Source organism: Cupressus sempervirens, chromosome 3 (genome assembly GCF_028749045.1).
Source record: "Cupressus sempervirens isolate cs-2001-9-10 chromosome 3, ASM2874904v1, whole genome shotgun sequence".
NCBI lineage: Eukaryota > Viridiplantae > Streptophyta > Pinopsida > Cupressales > Cupressaceae > Cupressus > Cupressus sempervirens.
In genome coordinates this window covers 404,785,079-404,806,970 of record NC_143120.1, presented here as the reverse complement: position 1 = coordinate 404,806,970, position 21,892 = coordinate 404,785,079, and the positions used below count along the sequence as shown (strand labels likewise).

Here is a 21,892-nt window from a genome sequence, read left to right as displayed (position 1 = left end):
TTCCCGCGAAGTTGATGTAGTCCAACGGTACTGTAGAAAAGTCGAACCAACTTCTCCAGGAAGCCCCTGAGGAGTTATTTCCAAATCTGCATGTGAAATTTTGCTATCCTGCTCTTACACACAAAAATTGAAGGGTGTTTGTTGTTTGTTGGATGGGGGCTTGCCTTGGTCAAGTGTAATAACCCTGCTGGCTCACCCAAGACTATGCTGAATAGATATTTTGTTTTTTGACTGTTTTTGCAATTTCTTTTGGTTTTCAGTAGATATGCTTTTTGAAAATTTCAAACGTATAGAAATTACAAATGATATAAAATTCAAACTACTATGATTGCTAGCATAAATTTTCAGTTTTCAATTATGTTGTATGCAATTATTACAATCATACACTATAGAGAAGCAACAACTTAAAGAACCCATATATGTATTTGGTGTCAGTAGATTGCAGCAGTAAAACATGCAACGTCAATAAATTCTCACACACAATAATAAATGTGGTGTCTATGGAAGTAGACGCTGCCTCTTGATATGTGATTGCAGCCCTCAAACAAATCGTCTATAGGGCAATTCAAATCTCCAGAATGCAATGCCAAACACTAGTAATGATGTCGCCCAACTATAGATTAATTATCAGACTTGTAGGCATCCAATTGCAGGAATAATTGCTGCCCAAATGCTGAGAATATGCACATCAAAATGAAGATACAAATGGCGCTAAAATTCAGAAATCCCCAAACCAAAACCTCCAGCAATGTAGATCTCCTTAAGTACAGTTACTATAGTAGGAGGAATGACAAATCATATGCGTTAGCACAATTTGCCAAGCGATCTTGGAATAATTCTTAGAATTGAATCTACAATACTTCAGCTGTAGATCCCAAACCCTTATACTTCAGCAAGGGCACAAAATTAGAGCCTTAGAACTGTCACCAAGACAATAGAAGAAAATAAGATAATCAAATAATTAGATGTTTTTCAAATGGGCTCATATTTATAATCTCCAAATGACAAAAGTTTCCCAAATGAACTCCACAACATTAAAATATGAAAAAGTGTCATAATATAATTTATTAATTGCTTTTGGCTCCCAAAAATGACTTTTTCCACCATAACATAATATTCTGACACACAAAGCCACTGTTTCTTGTGTCCACAATTTAAAACTTTTCGACTTGGTTCCAACGAGCTATGATATTGAGGTGACCAACATAAAACACTAACACAAATAACAACCTCAACATATTAAGATGAATAATAATTCACCCGTCTTCCGAAAATAACTGTAGAAGCATCAGAATCGAAATCTGACAACACCAAAGCGATCTTGATGAAGAGAGATGATGAATGAACCTAATGGAGTGACTTACTATTAATAGATGCCCCTCCAAGATTCTTGGAGACCAAACCAAAAGCTCAAAATAAAAATTGAGAGCATCACTCAACTCCTCTAACTCAACTTAGCTCATCACAACCAACAATTGACTTACTATAAATAGTAATTCTCTCAAACAGAGCCAAAACCCACCATAGGCTATTGGAAAGCCTATAACCCCCCAACTGATACCCTCAAATCCCATTGTTAGCTCACGAGGGTTGTGATGATGAACTGGCCAAGCCGACTTCAGGAACCTGCTAAAAATGGGGGCGTTACATCAAGCCCTAGATTGAGGAATCGACCTTATAAATGAGAAATGTAAATGTAAATGACTGAAAACAAGATAAATGTGAGGATTCACCTTGCTTAAAACCCTTGTCAATAAGAATTTTGTTTTGTGATGTGTTGTAGATCTTGAATTAGGTATAGGAATGTACGGTATCTCCACAATTTGCAACGGATCTACCATAATCCCATCATGGTGCCATGTATGTAATTGTGCATCAATGTAGAAGATAACAAATGCATCAGTGTAGACGATAACAAATGCATCAATGTAGATTTGCTCCCTTGATGGCCAACAATAAGCTAGATCTTGAAGAGTAAATGCCTACAAAGGATCCTTCAATGCTTGCTAGAAATCTCTCTTGCTTGAATGCTTGAACTCCTTGAATAACTTGCTTGTCTTCAAAAGGATATGAATGCTCGAGCTTGAAAGATGGAATTGGATTGCATGATATGTTATGATATGATTATGAAAATGAAACCTCCAAACCTCCTTGTGGGAAAACAACACAAGCCGATTGGAAAGTAGAGTTAAACCAATTAACCCTCTAAAGCTTGTTAGGCTCCGAGCGCCGCAATCTCTGGGGACAAGGTCGACTTGGTTGACCTTATTGTGGACCAAGTCGATGTGGTCCTAGAGGTTAGGATAGGGGAGCCACAGAGAGCTCAGGTAGTTGCCAAAAGGAAAAGGGAAGAAAGTGGAAGAAGATAGGGGAAAGAGGGCATCGAGCACAGGTTCATCCATGGTTCAAGAAAGGCGTTATGGAAAGGGTGCTAAAAGGTCTTAAAAGACAAGTGCGTCCATTTTAATACGGTACAATATGAATATGTTTTTGAGGTGACAATCTCACAATGATAAGACATTTGTACACATTACCTTCATTGTGAGGTGACAACTTCACTATGTTGGTTGATCATTTAAATCCATTATGCTGGGTAACACATGTGGTGTTGGGGGGTTGTTTTCAAATGTTCTGCAACTTACAAATTTTAGTCTCTTGATGCTACCAATCAGTCCTAAAAATTGTGTTTTGACTATAAAATTGATCTGTAAACAAGTTTGGAAGGGTTTGAGGGCCTAAGATATTATATGGAATTTTCAAGAAAATTGACTGATATGAAAAAATGCTCAGACTTGATCTGAAAACACTTACCTATCTGTACTTTGATGCCTCCAAATTGGTCACAAAATATCAGGATTTGCTTCCTCATATGGCCTGCAATATGTTTTTGAAGGTTTGGTGGTTGAGGAAATTTCTACAAATTCTCACCAAAATTGCCCCTTGTTGAAAAGAAACTTCAGACTCAAATCTGAAAATGTTTGGATGTCACCTTACCTTGTGGATTAGAAGCTAGAAACTCTGATCTTGCATCAACAGTCACTCTATCAGGCCAAGGTTGGTGCCCTTCTTCATCCCAAGAATTCAACTTTCAGCCTTATTGGCCTTTAATAATTTTCTTCTTCAGCCTTCAAGCCTTTTGAGTCCACCAAGTCAACCCCTAGTTCTTTCTCATGGTTAGAGCTTGTCTTTTTTAAAGTAGTTTTTGGTTGAGTTTTCACCCACACAAGCAATGTGGGATAAAACCTTACCATCTCGAAGCTTGCATAAATTTTTATTTCTCTTAATTTATTTTATTGTAATATGTTATAGGTAGTTGAATTGATAAAACCTACCAAAAAAACCAACCTATGGGCTCAAAATCCATGAAATGATAATTCATTGATATTCAATAATTACAAAGTAGAGAAAAGCTCCTTAATTAGAGATTACAATCAGAGTTTCTAAAGCAAAAACAAAAGATTGAAAAGAAACATTCTAAATAAGAACTACTACAAAAAGTAAAGATCCTAGGTGAATGACCATTATTACAAACATTACATTATTACTTTAACAGGCTAGACACTTCTAGTAGTAATCAATTCTGCATAGAACCTCTTCTAACATACCAATTCAAAGAAATAGTTTAGTACGGAAGAAATTGGTGATTTGAGCTTGCCTCTGAGATTTGTGTTCTAAAATGGGGGTGTTAGAGGGTCTATAATGCTGAGAAGTGATAGGCCCAAAACAATTGGAATGAGAACTAGGGTATCAAACAGTCCTTGTTGTAGAAGACCATAGGGATGATCAATGCATTGCTGATTTGTCTTGATTTTTATGTTAATCAATATCATCCAAAGGGTGCTTAAAACATCCAACATTTGTATGGGTTGAAGGGAGGTAATAACCAATTTGGTAGGATTGGAATTACCATGGAGAGATCTATGCCTAAATGTGGATACATGTAGATGAAAAAAGGCCAAGCATTTCTGATTAATGTAGTGGAAGTATAAAGACAATTGTAAATCTTTCTATAAACAAAAGTACTTCCTAATGGATTTTATATTGGGCTAGAAACAAAATTAAAATGCTTTGTGGATTCAAGTTCTTGGAGACAAGAAAGGTGTCAAATCCTTTTAACATATAAAATATGGCATTTGTCTCAAAATGAAGTTGATCAGAAGACACCTACAATTGACAAGGGGGATCCTTAGACCATGAGGCCAATGATGCTGAAGATAGGTGTATCAAAAGTTGTCTCATTATTAACATGTATCCTAGACACATTGATGATAACCGTCCTCCATGACATATTGATTCAGCATGTATTTCCTTGGAGGAAAATGACAACAAGCACATAAAAGAGTATTTGTAAGGAGGAAACATTTACGAAGAAATGCTGATAAATCAGAAGTTTGGATAGATTTTGGAGAACCATCAATGCCAACTTCTAAGGTAGCCATAGATGCGATCTCCTTTGGTTCCTTTGGAGAACCAACAATGCCAACATTTAGGGGACCCAAAAATGCGACCTCCTTTGAGGAACAAATTGCTAAATAAGGACATCTTCCACATGATGAAGCGAAATCACCCATGCATCTAAGCTTGTGTATTAACGAAATGAGTTTTAACATATTCTCAAGCTAGAGGTAGTGGGTGGAAAAGTTGGTTCAGACAATATGCTAAGGAACCACCTACTTGATCATAATAAAAAAGGTTGAAGCTAGGCTCAAACTTAAAAAAATATATAAAATTCTAAGGTTGGGTGATAGAGTTTTTGATGAAAACATGAACATCATGTTTGATGCAAACATGAACATCATGTTTGATGCTAAGGTTTCTAATAACTTTCTTAGTCAAAGAGTTGAGGACCATGGAGTAGGCCAATCTTAAATATTAATTAAAACACATCCCTTCAATCATTATATTAGTTGATAATGCAAGTCACTCATCTTTTTTACTAATTGGAATCGGAGGAAACAACTTTTTCTTGCACACAACAAGGCTCTAGGGAAAATGGTTTTGTATCCCAAGCTTTTTGGAGTTATATGGAGTAATTAGACATCGTATTCTTAATTTTGTTGAGAAATCTAGCACGAAAAATAATAAGGTAAAGTTATGGACAAGGTTACTTTGCTTCTTATATAGAAGAAGTTAGAGTAATCTTTAGATGGCCTTTGGCTCACCTCTCTATGCAATGTGATTGATGAAATTATCTTCAAAGTTATTGCTGTGCTTCTGGATGAAATTGTTATTGCTGTGCTTCTGGATGAAATTGTAATTATCTGGTGACTTGGATTTGTAAATTAGGATGTTGTATTCGTATGAATTAGTGCAAAAGAAAGGTCCAATGTGTTATGGTGTAATTTGATCCATTTTGTTAAAGAGGAGGTTGTCTCTGATGACCTGATCTACTTGCACTTTGTTAATTTCTCTAGTTATCTATTGTATATAAATCATATTCAAATGAGAAGGGCTAAGAGGTCAATTTGACATTTGATTTATTCTATTACTTACATGAACAATAAATAAATACTATTGTTTTTCTGAAGTTAAATTTTACATAATAATCATTCTCTTAAATCTTAGGTGTCGGATTTGTGCCCGGGAGGCCAGATTCGGATCTGGGACTGATCTGGATTCGGATTTGTGCCAATCCGAGCCGATCCTTGTTTTATACTGTGGATTCGTCTAGATCTGCAGGCCCGCGAATCTGGACGGATCCACAATATAAAACAAGGATCCTGCCCAGATTGGCATGAATCTGGCGCAAATCAGCACGAATCCTCGAGGATTCTGCGAGGATCTATGGGCAGGCCAAGGTTTTAAGAATCATATATTCATACTATGAAATGATTTGGTTTTAGAATTATGTATATAGCTCTTATATTTTTGTATATTAAATGCACACACACACACACACACATGAATCCTTACGAATCATAATGGGAAATTTCATTTTTCACGAATCCACTGATCCAATTCATGTACCCGAATCAGATTTGGATCCCGAACTGGCAACTAATAAATTGCAGGAAATAAATTATCTTTAACTAATAAATTAGTTAGGCAATGTTATGTTTAAGGTTACTACCAAGGAGAGACATTCTCTCAGCCCCAATATATATATATATATATATATATATATATATATATATATATATATATATATATATATATATATATATATATAATGTGTTCGATTTCATGGTTGGAATACATACAAAGACTATCAAATCATTTTCTAATTAGATCATGGGTGAAGACTGAAGATGCAGTCTATACAGAATACAGCGAAGGACAATCATAATAGTAAAGTCGCTTATCATTCATTACATATCAGAGGATAAACCTTGAGATTGTGGCACATATATTAAATCACAGAGTATTTATTTTGGTTGCAGTTCATATAATTTATATCACACAGAATACATTGAGATTGCAGTTTACATATATCATTGAAGAAGATATACATATAGCATCATAGTTTATATTGAAAAACATATATATTTCAGATTGTGATTCTATAGTAGTTTGAATTTATTATAAAGGAAGATAGTTATATGACAGCATTATTGTATAGCTATATTAAATTAGTGTGACTCATTTTTATCTGATCTATCATTAATCTGATATTTAAAATCTACACACTTTGGGCAGGCATATTAAAATGTCATGTGAATAGTGATTTTATTTTCTCACATTTTATATTTAGGAACAAATTCTTTAATATTTACGTAGAGTTTTCTATGAAATGAAATGACTGAAACATGAAATATGCATGCATGTATAAAAATCTTTTAACATAGATGAGTTACAGTCAGTCTTCCTGAGAGCGTTTAGGTCCAATGGTTAGATGTAATATAAATGATTTCATCCAGTTTCACAATCCTTGATGGAAAGATTCTGCAAATGAATGAGTTATAATGTCCGGACAGCCATGTTTTCAAGCTTTGTTTGGTTTTCATACATAGGATTCTATGCATTTTCATCAAGAGTAGTCCTCTAGTGTAGTTTTTTTTACTATAGTAACTGTTAGTGGTCCATGCAGTAGTTTTCCATTAGAATGACCTTTTCGTTACTGCACTGGAACTTTAACCTTTTTCCAACAGCAACTTGCTGTCAAAATATGCCACGGATGCTAACTTTTTTTGGGTTACTAAAGTATATTCAGAACCATCGTTTTTTTGTGGTCTTTTACAAGTTCAGAACTGGTCTCAAAAGTTGTATGATTATGCAATAATCGAATGCATGGTTCATAATACATATATTTATTCCTGTCACTCTTCCATGTATTTTTCTCTGATTTTCATCTAATTATTATTTTTTCTGATGTTCATCCAATGCATTTTTTTTCTGATGTACACCCAATGTATTTTTAAAATATGAATTGTTGAAGTGATTTTCAATGAATTGAGTGCAAATTTATGGAAGTATAAATAATAAGGATGTGTTGACTGTAGTGCCATGAGGATAATAGAGTTTGGATCTTTGAGTACTGTATTGAAATGTTTGTGTTCCTGCATTGATCTCAATAGGATTTATCAGGTGTGGACTTCAGCCATGCACAGCTTCAGCATACATTCTTTTCAAGGGCCAATCTCCAAACTGCCAAATTTCGGGTAGGTTAGTGCTGAAGAAGGTGATTTTTTCCTTTTTTTTTGTAGCAATCTTCAGACAGTCCAATGAGTTGACTCTGTTGAAGGAAAAATACCAAATTTATGCTACTGGAGTGAAAAGTTCTTTGTTCTTTTCTCTCTCTTTATTTTTTTGTGGAGTTTATGCCTTTCTATTGTCTAGACTCTACATACAAAGTCAGTCTGTATAGTTTGACAATAGGATACAAGTGGGGAGATTTTATAATGTAACTTGTTTTTGTGAAGTTATATTTGCCAGTTGATGCTGAGATGCTAATTGCTTCTTTCCATGACAGGATTCTGAGGCTGATGGTTCAAACTTTCACAATGCTATCCTGCGTGAGTAAGTAAACTATTGTGTCTCTTCAGTCCTTTTTCTTTCATGATTTCATCGTGGGCCATGCAAACTCTTTAATTGCCCGTGATTCCATTGGTATTCTAGGAATAGTTTTCTAGCTTATTACTACAGGGCTACAATCTAAGGGATCAAGTCACTAGAAGTTCTCATGGAACTCCATATAAGTTTAAATAATACGAATTTATGGCTAGCCACTTTTAAGTTTTTACTCTTTGATATTGTGTGATGAACAACTAGTTCATGTTCACTTACCTCAAAGATGTAGGATACATTTACAACAATTTTTAAGATTTACCTAAAAACACACATGATGTAACTCTATAAGACTAAATGTAGGTTCTGGAAATGTGCATATTGTATGCAAGAGGGACTGCTGATTTGATTTTTTCTTATTTTAGCTGAATGAACATATATTTAGAGTGTAATTATGTATTTCCACATTTGACTAAAGCCCTGAACCATGTGGGCTGCTGTTAGAGGTGCTGCACCTTGGTATTCCATTCTGATAAAGAGGTATTGAATTTTCAACTACATATTTATTTGCAAGTCTGGAGAACAGAGAAACATTAATCAGATGACATGTGCAGAGGAGTTGGCATCACCTCTCTGTGGGTCTCGTGTTTTTGTGGCTGGATTAACTAGTACTAATGTACTATTTGTATTTATTTATATGTACTAATGTATACATCTATATTTGCATATATCTAATTTTATCCAAGTATATTTACATGTAGCATGTATATCTACTTTTACTAATGTATATATCTAAATGTACTAATGTTATTAGAATTGTCAAGTACTTGACAAACTCGCACTGTCTTGAGGTGATCCTATATTCTTGAGGCCTCGGGACTCGTTGTTGAGTTTTTTAGACACTCCAAAATTGTTGTAAAGGCCTGCTGAGTAGGCTTTGTAGACTGGCAGATAGATTAGAATATAGAGTAGTTATTAGTTGTGGTTTTGGTTAGTTGACAAGAAAGGTTATGAATCATCAGCTAATTGAATTAGTTTGGGTACTTTGTTGATGGTTGAAGCTTCTTCAGCTATTTCATGTAGTCTTCTCCTTTGTTCTCTTTTCTTTGTGATCCTCAAGGATTGCCTTACTCCTTGTTTTGTTCTTTGGTTTCTTTTTGGTGTCATCTGGTTCTTTATGTATACAGGCATTGATTTTGGGGAATGTGATGCCGATCTGTATTTTGTTTCTCTTCCTCTTGTCAGCTTCTATCCTTGTAGCACTAACTTATTTGATGTCTTGGTAGTTCATGATCTTGCTTGACATGCAAGTCTTGATGTATTAAGAGATTCACTTGCAAGGAGTCTTGTCATACAATCAAGGAGCATATCTACTACTCATTTCTCGAGGAATTTACCGTCATCCAACTTCCTTCCACATGTTTTCTTAGCAAACCCAAAAGTTTAACCCAAAATTTTGAGTTCATCTTCTCTTTCTTGATTTGATTGTATAGGTTCTTTTACCAATTACCCTCTTTATGTGGCCATTTTGACCCGAATTCTTTGAATGCAATGCCATTAAATGTTTACATGCCTATTTGGACATGAGATGATTTAGGAATACTGAATTGGCTTAGACATTTGTTTGTGATTTATGTGAGTATAAAAATATATTAAAAAAAAAATATAACAATTGTTTACTTATTCATTCAATTCTTTCTTGTCTTGTCTTGTCTTGTCTTGTGTCTTGTTTTTATTTCTTCTTAGTCACCGTTTGGTGCTCTTGCTTTGGCCAACATTTCTGTTTGTATGCTCAGTCCCATAAACCCTTGTGGTTTTTTCGTTGTACATTAATATTATTATCTTATCTTATCTTATCTTATCTTATCAATGCTCTTATACAAATATGGGGAAGAGAATGATTTTCCAACAACATGGTGCCTTTTCTCAACTACAAAAGAAGCATATAAACTAACCAAACCAACTCAGTTAGCTGGTGGGACATAATCATTTTGGTTGTCTAACCAAAATTAAAACATAGCTAATAACTAATCTATCTTTTATTTTATCTACAATTTTGGTTGGTGACGTGTCTCATATATGTAAAACAACAGTGGAGTAAATAAAAACTTAATACCATTAATGTACATACCCTAAAGCAAAATCGTTAGATGAAGTTGAAAATCATGTCAAAAATCTAAGTCATGATCATTTATGTGTGAAGAAGCAATATGATTTCTTATTGTTGCAAAACAGCAACGATTAGCTTGTGTTAAAGATTATTCACTCCAATTTTTTGTGAAAGGAAAGAATTCCAATATTTGTGCAAATGGTAGAGTGAAGGAGATTTAATGCATGTTGAGTATCTTATCTATTATATCATATGTCAATGCTTCTTCTCCATTACCTTCCATAATGGCCGTTAAGTTTTATGGATCTCTGATAGATAAAACTGTTACTATAAATATGAGAACAATAGAATTCTTACTTGGATTACTGTTGAGCAGTTTTGTTCTTCAAATACTGATGATCTCTGAGACCCGTGTGCAGAACCTACTTCGTTGTATATTGCTGATGAAGTGAGATGAATACTTGATGCCCCTGCAAATTAGATAATATAGAGAAGTGCTGATAATAATCCCAATGCAGATCTCTGAGACAAGATGCCGTTTATAGATGTTGTAATGCAGCGATCTGATGCTTGTATATATACCACAGTGAAGGGTCATGACCCCCGTAGAGTCATGGCTCTATGTGGCCTTTGGCCACATAGAGCCATGCCTCTACGATGGCATGAACAACCGCTGTTTAATACAAACTAACCTTAACACAAGGTAGTCGGTGATTACTATGTTTACTTGCAATGATAAGTATATTATGATCTCCGCTGATGTATAATCAGTCGATATTCTCTCAGCCGATAATGTCATTAATTTAATTTCATGTATATATAAATCTGTCAATCTTTTCCATACAATATAATGGAAACATAAACACAGATATATGTATAAATAAACATAATGAACATTTATCTGGAAACATAAACACAGATTAGTATATCAGATAAACATTATTTACTTCTACTGATGCTAAAACATTAACACTCCCTCTTTAGCAAGGGAGAAGTAATACATCATTTGGATTTCAGTATAGCATACTTGATTGCTTTATCTGATCTTCACACAATGAAACAATTATAGGCCAGATAACAAACATCGCCACGTTATGAACACTATCATAATGTACATCATAAACTCTAATTGTCTGAAACAATATCTAGAGTAACCATAATGGAAATGTTATCTATGATCTCTAATTGCTCAAAGCAATGTCTAGAGATGTCCATAGTAATAACATGAAAGTTTGTTACTCATGATCTCTAATTGCTCGGAGCAATGTCTAGAGATGTCCATGACAATAACATGAGTTCGTTATCTATGATATCTAATTGCTCGAGGCAATGTCTAGAGATGTCCATGATAATAGGCCTATCATTTACAAGATCGTCACCTTGTAAATAGTTACCTTCTAAATAAATATGTCTGTGAAAGGTCATCAACTTTCATTACATATCGGATGCGAATAAACAACAATAGAAGTATAAACACATGAATTAAAAATTTTAATTCAATATTCAATATTACAAATCAATCATACCAAGTTTTTCTCTGAAGTATTTCAACTTAGGTTTGGTAAAGATATCAGTTGTTTGCTCATTAGTATAGATGTACTCAAGCTGAATGATTCCTTGATTCACCATATCTCGAATGTTAAGGAATTTCAATATGTTTGGAGCAATTATGGAAAATCGGATTTGTTGAAAGCTTGATGCAACTTTGATTGTCACAATGAATCAAAGTGGGCTTCAAAGGACTCTTGAACAAATCTGCTAACAACTTCCTTAGCCATACCGCCTCTCTAGCACCCAAGGAAGATGTAACGTATTTTGCTTTGGTGGAACTTTATGCAAGTGAAGTCTGTTTTCTGCTGGACCAGGAAACCATACTAGATCCTAGATTGAAGCAATATCCAAAAGTACTCTTTACGTTCAGGAGGATTGCCTGCCCAATCGAAATCTAAATATCCATGAAGTTCGATGTTGACTTTATCATATTTGATTCCCATTCCAATAGTACCCTTTAGATATCTCAAAATGTATTTAGTTGAGTGTAGATGTATCTTCTTTGGTGCATACATAAACTGACTCAAAGTGTGACTAGCATAGCATATGTCAGGATGAGTATTAACCAAATACATTAAAGATCCAATAATTTGCTTGTAGTAAGTAGAATCTGTAGGTTCTGATTTGATCATATCATCTTTCAACTTGTGTAGGTTTACTTCCATAGGAGTAGCCGTTGGTTCCATAGGAGTAGCTGCTGGTTTACATTCCATCATTCCAAATTTTGTTAAAATGTCCATTGTATATTTTCCTTGATTCAAAAGAATGTAGTTATCCTATTGCTAGACTTCTAATCCAAGAAAGTAGTGAAGTAGACCTAAGTCTTTCATTTCAAACTCTGCTGTGAGTTCTTCTTTGTATTTCTTTATGAGATGTTCATCACCTATTATCAACAAATCATCAACATATAACACAAGAATAATCATATCATCACCATCTGTTTTGAAGTATAAGTTGGGATCAACTTCATTTTTGGAATATCCTAACTTCATTAGATAGTTGCCTATCCTTTCATACCATGCTTTGGGAGCCTGTTTGAGACCATAAAGTGGTTTCTTTAATTTACAAACATGAGTTTTGCTGTCATGAGTATTGAAACTTTATGGTTGCTCGATGTAGACTTCTTCAATCTTGCCATTAAGGAATGCTATTTTGACATCCATTTGATGAACCTTCCATCCCTTGGATGCTGCAATAGCTAAGATGGTTCTGATTGAAGTATATCTAGCAATTGGAGCAAATGTTTCTTCATAATCAATGCCTTTTTTTTGTGAGAAACCCCATGCTACAAACCTGACTTTGTATTTTTCAATGCTGCCATCAGATGCATGTTTAATATTAAACAATCATTTGGAAAAACCAACTGATTTGTTCTTAGGTCTTGGTACAATATCTCATACATCATTTTTTAATATAGAGTTATATTCTTTAATCATTGCTTCTTTCCAAGACTAATTTGAAAGTGCTTCTTTAACACTAGAAGGTTCTGTTTTTATAAGTTTAGTTAACAATGCAACATAACACGATTGATTTCTTGTTCTTTTGCTCTCTCGCATCACTTTATTAGGTTCAACATGATTTTCTTCTATCATTTTCCTAGCCCAAGGTGGCCTCTTTTTATTATTGATATTTTCAGAATCTTCATGATTAGACATAGTGGAAGAGGAAGGTTCAAAATCATTCTCCCTCTGAATTTCTGTTTGTTGATTTTCATCTACTTCAGGAATAGATTCAGTAATAGATTCATCACTATTTTTAGAAATATTAAAGGCAATATCTTCTTCAAATTTCACATCTCTACTAATCTCAATTGTTCTTTGACTTGGAATGAAGACCCTGTATCCTTTTGTTGTTTCAGTATATCCAATAAATATTCCCTTCTTCTTGGAAGGTTCTAACTTTGTTCTTTTCTTAGGTATGTGAATATAAACTGGACATCCAAATATTCTTAGATGATTTAGATCAAGTTTAATGCCAGTGAATACTTCTTCTGGAGTGGTGTTCTCTAAAACTGAGTGTGGACATTTGTTTTGAATGTAGACTGCAGTGTTAGATGCTTCGACCCAGAAAGGAGTATGAAGGTTTTGATCGTGCATCATTGCTCTGGCTGATTCAACAATTGATCTATTTTTACATTCCGCAATTCCATTCTGTTGAAGATTATAAGGTACAGAAAACTCCCTCTTAATCTCAATAGCAATGTAGAATTTTTTTAAAATATCAGAGATATATTCACCTCCATTGTCTGATCTTAGAGTTTTTATTTTATGTCCTGACTGATTTTCAACTAAGGCTTTGAACTCTTTGAATTTTGCTAAGACTTCAGTTGATTCCTTTTGTTTCAAAAAATAGATCCAGGTTCTTCTAGAGTAATCATTAATAAAAATTACATAGAAGAAACACCCATTAAGAGAATGTATAGACATAGGACCACAAAGATCAGTATGGATTAGTTCAAGAATGAATTTAGATTTATGAACACTTTTAGGAAAAGATAGCTTAGTATTTTTGCCTAAGGCACATCCTTTGCAAATACTTAAATGATCAGTTTTTAGGTTAGGTAAACTTTTTACAATTTTTACTATGGATGATAATGCACAGTAGTGAAGGTGACCTAGCCTCCTATGCCAAATTTTGGTGGAATTTGTAGTTTCATGACTAAGAGCTAGTTTTTGATTATTACAAAGTTTATAAAGACTTCCATCTCTAAATTTGATTGAAATTGCTTTCTTGAAATTAGGGTTCTTGTTATAAACCCTTGCTGAACGCTGCATCACATTGTTAGCATCAGTAAAATTAATGTATGAAATTCAAATTAAAACATAAAATTATAGTATAAAGACTACCCCATTAAACCGATCACTAATCCTTTGAAAGAGACTCCTTTTGAATCACTCAACCCTCCATGGGAGTTGTTTTCCTGATTAAGTAATTGTCATGAAGGAGCATCTAACTAAGGCCTCTTGGGATCTCTAATTAATCACTTGGTAACGATCCCTCCTTTACCAAGGCCCTCTGTCATATGCATACGTTGATCCTTACAATATATATTGTCTCCTACAGTTTCTCTCTAAAGAAACTTGATGTTTCTCTCTAAAGAATCTAAACTCTTAATAATTTAATCATTTTACTGTTTATTGTATTTTGAGTTTCTCTCCAAAGAAACCAAATAGTTCATGAGTTTTACCCAATTTCTTCATATCTCAATTAGAATGTAGAATCATGGTTTCTCTCTAAAGAAACCGACATTCAAGGACTACCTTTCATTGGTACGTTGCCAGTCACGTGCCTCTATGAAATAATTGCTCCTTGGCGGAAATGCCTATTACAACTTTATATATATATATATATATATATATATATATATATATATATATATATATATATATATATATATATATATATATATATAATATGCTTTGTTTGGATATGCTTCGATAGATAGGGTATATGTGGGTATCGACTTCCTTGCAACATTTGTTACATGCGATTTGAAGTGCCCGACGTCAGGAAAAAACAAACCCAAACTAAACCTTCCTCGTTTCCTGTACAACGTCAAACGCTGGGTATCTCCAATCTTCGTCCTTCGTATTGACGCACTTGTCTAAGGGAGTGTTTGTCGTTTTATGCCTTCATACATCGTCTGACGATCCTCACTGTTTCCTACTTTCTCTGTACAAACTTGAACATTCGATATCTCCAATGTCGCACCTGTCGTAGTGTTCGTTGTTTAATTCCTTCACATGATGATCTGGGGAAAACTAGCAATTCGATCCCTGTGTAAGTTCTTCTGCTCATTCTCTCTTCAAATTCCGACAATACTCACAAATATATGCCGTAAAGAGGCCCGACTGTTCAATCGGGCTTGATCAACGCCGTTTCAAAGTATTGATTGGTAATTGATACTTAGGTTATTAAACTTAATAATATTAATATATGTTTAGATGATCATTTGTTTACCATTTATATTATAATTACAATGATCATTTAACTTATGATTTTAATTTTATATAATAATTATAATGACCATTTCTTTAATTATTATCATTATTTTAATTATTCAATTTATTATTATCATGATCATTCATTTATTATTATCATTATTTTAATTATTTAATTTATTATTATATTTAGTTTATATATGCAATGAGATTATTTTATTTCTTCTTCATAATTACAAAATATGAATTTTAATAAGGGAATTTACACCAGCTATCACAGTTCTTGGGCCAAGATAGAACTTTGTCCTTTTGGAATGTGATTTTGAGCCCTTGATCAACAAGGCCAGAAATGGAGACAAGGTTTCTCTTTATACTTGGTACGTATAAAACATTTTTGAGTTGTAGAGTAATTCTTGAATTTAGGTCAATTGAACAGGAACTAATTCCTTTAATAGGATGAGTAGAGTTATCTCCAGTAGTAACTTCTTCTGAAGCTTGATCTGTGAAGGTTTCAAATTTGTCTTTAAAACCTGTGATGTGACGAGATGCTCAACTGTCTATGATCCAAGTATTGTGATTAGAGTTTAATTCACTTGAAAGGGCTAAGTAAAAAGCATAGTTTTCTCTTTATTCTTTCTCTTCACCCTCTTTTTCGATTTCTGCTAAGGCTGCTTGAATTCTCTTCTTTTTAGGACAAAATTTATGGGGGTGACCAATTTGGTCACATTTAAAACATTTAGCTTTTGACCAATCACGTTGCATGTAAGATTTGTTAGATTCCTTTTTGTTGTATTTGAATTTTCTCTTCTTATTTAATTTTACATGAAGTGCTTGAATTTCTCCCTCTTGATTTGTGCTTAGTCCTCTTGAGACTAATCTAGATTCTTCTTGAGTGCATTCATTTTTTAATACATCAAATTTTGAAAGTTCAAGTCGAGAGCTTAAACCTCGAATAAATATTTTCCATGATAGTGGAAGAACTCTCAGTGCTATCATGCTGAGTTCTTTGTCATCAACTCGACTTTCCATTGTTGCAAGTTGATCTTTTAGTTCATAAATTCTTAGAAAGTAAGAGGTGATAGATTCTCCATTTTTCATCTTTATGTATAGTAGATCTTGTTTTAGAGTTAATAATCTACTAGTATTGTTGATTTCAAATGTATCTTGAATTGTGGAGAGCATCTCAAATGCAGACTTGAGACTAGATATGGATGGTAGGATATGATCTTTCACAGAATCAATAATATATTAATAATTTTCATTGCTTTGTTATTATGTCTTTTCCATGTAACTTTCTCTGGTCCATTTTCAGGCATAGACATGTTTGTTTCAATATATTCTTCTAATTCCATTTCCCTTAATATTATCATTACTCTAATTTTCTATGATGAGAAATTAGATGCACCCTCAAGCCTATCTATTAGACTCACATGATTCACCATTTTAATTTTGAAATTTATTCTCTTTTAGAAATTCTGAGAATTTAGATTTTAATTCTAAGGAATAGTTTTTCTTATCAGAATGGCTCTGATACCATGTTAAATTTTATGGATCTCTGATAGATAAAACTGTTACTATAAATATGAGAACAATAGAATTCTTACTTGGATTACTGTTGAGCAGTTTTGTTCTTCAAATACTGATGATCTCTGAGACCCGTGTGCAGAATCTACTTCTTTGTATATTGCTGATGAAGTGAGACGAATACTTGATGCCCCTACAAATTAGATAATATAGAGAAGTGCTGATAATAATCCGAATGCAGATCGCTGAGACAAGATGCCGTTTATAGATGTTGTAATACAACGATCTGATGCTTGTATATATACCACAGTGAAGGGTCATGATCCCTGTAGAGTCATGGCTCTTTGGCCACGTAGAGTCATGCCTCTACGATGGCATGAACAACTGCTGTTTAATACAAACTAACCTTAACACAAGGTAGTCGGTGATTACTATGTTTACTTGCAATGATAAGTATATTATGATCTCCGCTTATGTATAATCAGTTGATCTTCTCTCAGCCGATAATGTCATTAATTTAATTTCAAACAATATGTATATGTGTGTGTGTGAATCTTTTCCATACAATATAATGGAAACATAAACACAGATATATGTATAAATAAACATAATGAACATTTAGCTGGAAACATAAACACAGATTAGTATATCAGATAAACATCATTTACTTCTACTGATGCTAAAACATTAACAATGGCTTTGTTCCATTTCCTTGGAATACTTGAATTCCTAGAAGGCAGTTTGCATTACAGTTATATGGCAATGCTTCATCTCCATTACCTTCTATTGCTTGTGCCATTTTCTTCCAATACTTGAAAGTTGAATCCCTAGAAGGCAGTTTGCATTGCATACTATAGTGCACAATGTATATCATATTTCGATCTTGTTACCCATAGTGTATAACCTTCTTATAAGTTAATGTAGAATTAATTATAGTTTTTCATTTGTAATTTTTTTTAATAAACTACTCTTCTAAAGTTCTTTTATTAGCAAGGTAGTTTTTAATGCCCTCACAATGATAGTTGTGCTTATAATCTTTTGTTTTTTCAACATAGATATTCTAATCTACAAGTTTAACATACCTAAAGGCCTTGAGAATATTTTTATATAGAAAAATATTGTTTCTTTCAACTCATTCTTGTTTTTCCTCATTTGTTTGATGGATACTTGTGTATGTGATCGAAGTAGCTTCTAATCTATCATTTTGTTATGTTGATCTAATGAAGAATGCATTGAAATTATTTAAATCCTTAGAAATCCCTATATTTATCATGTTTTCTATTTGTTGAATTTGTATGGAATCTGAGTAGAAAAAAATCAGCTTGCCAAGCTTGTGCTGAATCTATGTCTTGTAACTATGATATAAGAGAAGATAAATCTATTAATGTCCAACACGAGGCAGCAAATAACGGGACACATACATACACGTGCAGTTGCACATATATGTATATACATGTACACATATAGCTATACATTTCTATGTACATACAGTGTATACACATGTACACATATATTGATACATTTCTATGTACATATATGCACATATATTATATATATGCATGTATGTATGTGTAAATATTTGTGTATTGATACGTACACATGCATACATATCAATACCCATAAATACATCACATGTTTTTGTGTATGTGCACACACGGTAGTAGTGAAGGTGCATGTGGGTGTGTGTGGGGATTTGCATGCATGTGTATTCGATGGGTGCATGAAGGCATGTGTAATGAGTGCATGCATTTGCATCCACATGGGTGTGAGATTTTTGTTGCTTGAGTTTTTCATATATTAACTGTGAAAACTTGTTGACTCACATTGTGATGATAAATCTTTGATTTTGTTAGGTGTGAATTTAGTGGTGCAAGTCTTCGTGGAGCTCTATTAGCTGGTGCTAATTTGCAAAGTGCTAACTTGCAAGGTAAACTTATTTGTTTTTATTATCTTCTTATTCATGTATAGTCTATCAACTTTTTCTTGTAAGCTAAAGGACTTTGATTAACTTAATAATATATCGTTAAAACAAAAATTGATTTAGTCACTAATATTGAGATAAAATGTATGTTTAATTACTTGAAGTGAAATTTATGAAAATATTTTTAAAATACTTAAAAGAAATTGGACTCATGGGCCTATTTTGGAGTGCTACATAAAGGAGACATTCAAATCCATTTGATCATTGTTTTGTGATCCAACTTCTTAGGAATTTGACCAATGTGTTTAATTTTGCTGGGGACAAAAACCCTAGAGATCATGCATGATGAAAACTCTCATCTCCTTGAGAGCAATTCCACCTGGGAATCGCATGTAATTAAATTTTGTGTTTGTGATTTTGGAGGGCATCCTTGCTAATTTAGAATAATTAATGATGTTCTATCATTTTGTTTCTCCTTGAGATCATCAATGCCTCATCAAGTAGTTTCTATCAACATTAATTGCACGTTTCAGGGGTAGCACATTTTCTTGATGCTTGAAACTGATGACCCACACTTAGGGCTTGTGTTATTATATTTGGAGGATCCATACCATTTTGAAGGTCAAATAAACAAATATAGTACTAGGATTTGTATATTTTTGGCCATTATTGAGGTGTGTCATCATCATTTGCTGCTGCATCAGTCATTCCCAGCCACCTATCTAGTTGTTGGGGTTGTTTTGACCACAATTAGTGCTGTGATCTACAAATCTCAGGTCTCCTTGAGGACTTTTTGATAGACATAAGTTGTTGCAGTACCTTTTCTAGTCTTGTCAACTGCAGTATCATGTTTTCCAGTACTAGATCTTGAATGTCTCATTTGGAAAGGAGTCACCTTGACCTTTTCAGCAGTGACAACCTCTTTCCAGCTGAATAAAACATTTTTTCAGGGGTTCAGAGACCCTTAGCCTATTTTGGTTCCCATAGACAAATGTTGGAGGGTAAAATTGAAGCGACTTTAGTGGTGTCCAAAATATAAAATAAAATTATGTAGCTGTTTTAGGAAGGATGATGAATAGTATTCTCTTATTGTTGGAAAAGGTGTATAAAGAGAACCGAGAAGGAAAACTTATTCTTGACATTTTCATTTAAAGAATTCTAGTTTGGAGAGTGAGGAATTGTTCATCTTCTTCCCCAGCACAAAAACCCTATGTCGAATTTGTTTTGAGGATGAATACCTTCTTAGGCCATTCTTGGCAGTTGCCAGATTCGTTTAGGAATTATAGGTGTGTAACATTTATAGAGATTGTGGAGATTTACATCCAAGTATTGGAATAATACTTTTTCTTCAGTTTGTGGCCATCCTTGGTAAATGATTTTGAAGGTTATTTGAATTTCTAATAAACACTTGTATTAGTTCATTCGGTAACTTTTTATATTTTCACTTATATTAAAAAGTAAATGGACTAGAGCTTTCAGGTTGATACATTATTGACTGCAGATGATAACTCTAGGTGATTGAAACTAGATTCAAATTAATTAAACCATTTCTTACTATGGTATCTGCACAAATGATGTATTTATGACATTGAAATAATGCCATACAATCTAAACATCAAATGAGACGACAACAATTTTCAAAGTACTGCCATTCATTTATTTAATTCAATCCACAATGATATATCAAAAGAAGAAATGCACAACTTTCAATAGTTTCATTAACCAATTCTTAGTACATGTTCATATGGAATATCACTAGCAAGGCGACATGATATCATTTAATTACATCTGTTGTATTATTAAATCATTTTGTAGGCAGATGAGAGGGTAGCTATCAGTCACAACAATTAAATTACTGGAGATTATTAGAATGGAATATATTAGATTACTGTAGTATATGTAATTGCTATGCTTTATGTCACTGCTTTATTGTAATATATTATAGACTTTGTTTATTATGATTTGAGGGCATTATGGATTTTGATCACGAAATTGAATTCTACAGATGCTAATTTGGAGTCATCTAGTCTTTGTGAGGCAGATTTACGTTCAGCACACTTACAGGTTTGGAGAAATTTATACAGTGAAGTTGCGAAAATCCCTTATTTACATTTCCTTGTGTTCTGGTTATAAATGAGAATTAGAAGCAAAATGTTTTTCTATAATCTTCAATGGATTTGCATATCCCAGGCTTTGAATTTAAGGGCTGCAACATGAAACGAGATAGTTTCTAGGGTAGCTATAAATTTTAGATGCTTTCTCAAGGCTATTTTTTCTATCTTCACTTTCATCAAAATATTTTTCCAATGGGTTTTAGTTTGTGGTGTTTTATTTTTAATTTTTAATGGTGTTGTAGCAATGTACCATTGAGTATAAGAGCTTGTATAGTTGAGTGAAATTACACTTATGCGGTATGACTAGCCAAAGAAAAAGATTTTGTCTAGGGTTGAATATAACAAGCTTGCCAAAAGAACAAATACTGACATATATCTCAAAGAACAAGAGAATGCTAACATTGTTAGTAGTAGAGGAAAGAAAATATCACATATCTTTATTGTGCAAAGGATCATGGAAACCTACTTGTAGCATAATACTACTGGTCAGACTTTATCATTTCAATCCACCATTGTCTTCCTAAGAAGATGATACCCTTATTACAATAATAGATAAGTCATCTATTATTAGTTAATGGTTATCTATTGTAAATATCTAATAAGCTTTAGTTTGCTTTCGTTTTTTGCTTTCTCTAGAATAGAATGTTTCTATTCTTTACGATTATTTCCTAAGGAAACATCGTCTCATTCTTTTGTATATATTGACCTTTCGGTCTCTCTTAATATCAAGCAAGTATTTACCATTTACTTCCGTAATATGTTATCAGAGCCAATACTTCAAATTTTT

General features: G+C 33.4%; 1 protein-coding gene across 3 annotated transcripts in view; it reads left to right on the top strand.

Moving 5' to 3' along the window:
* FIP2 (potassium channel tetramerization domain-containing protein / pentapeptide repeat-containing protein) overlaps positions 1–21,892 on the top strand; it is a 165,635-nt gene that overhangs the window by 37,102 nt on the left and 106,641 nt on the right. For all 3 annotated transcript variants that reach the window (XM_089820055.1, XM_089820053.1, XM_089820054.1), the window contains 4 exons: positions 7,515–7,598; positions 7,910–7,956; positions 18,924–18,997; positions 20,997–21,055. In XM_089820055.1, the coding sequence (XP_089676181.1) occupies positions 7,515–7,598; positions 7,910–7,956; positions 18,924–18,997; positions 20,997–21,055 (264 nt within the window). The remainder of the gene's footprint in view (positions 1–7,514; positions 7,599–7,909; positions 7,957–18,923; positions 18,998–20,996; positions 21,056–21,892) is intronic.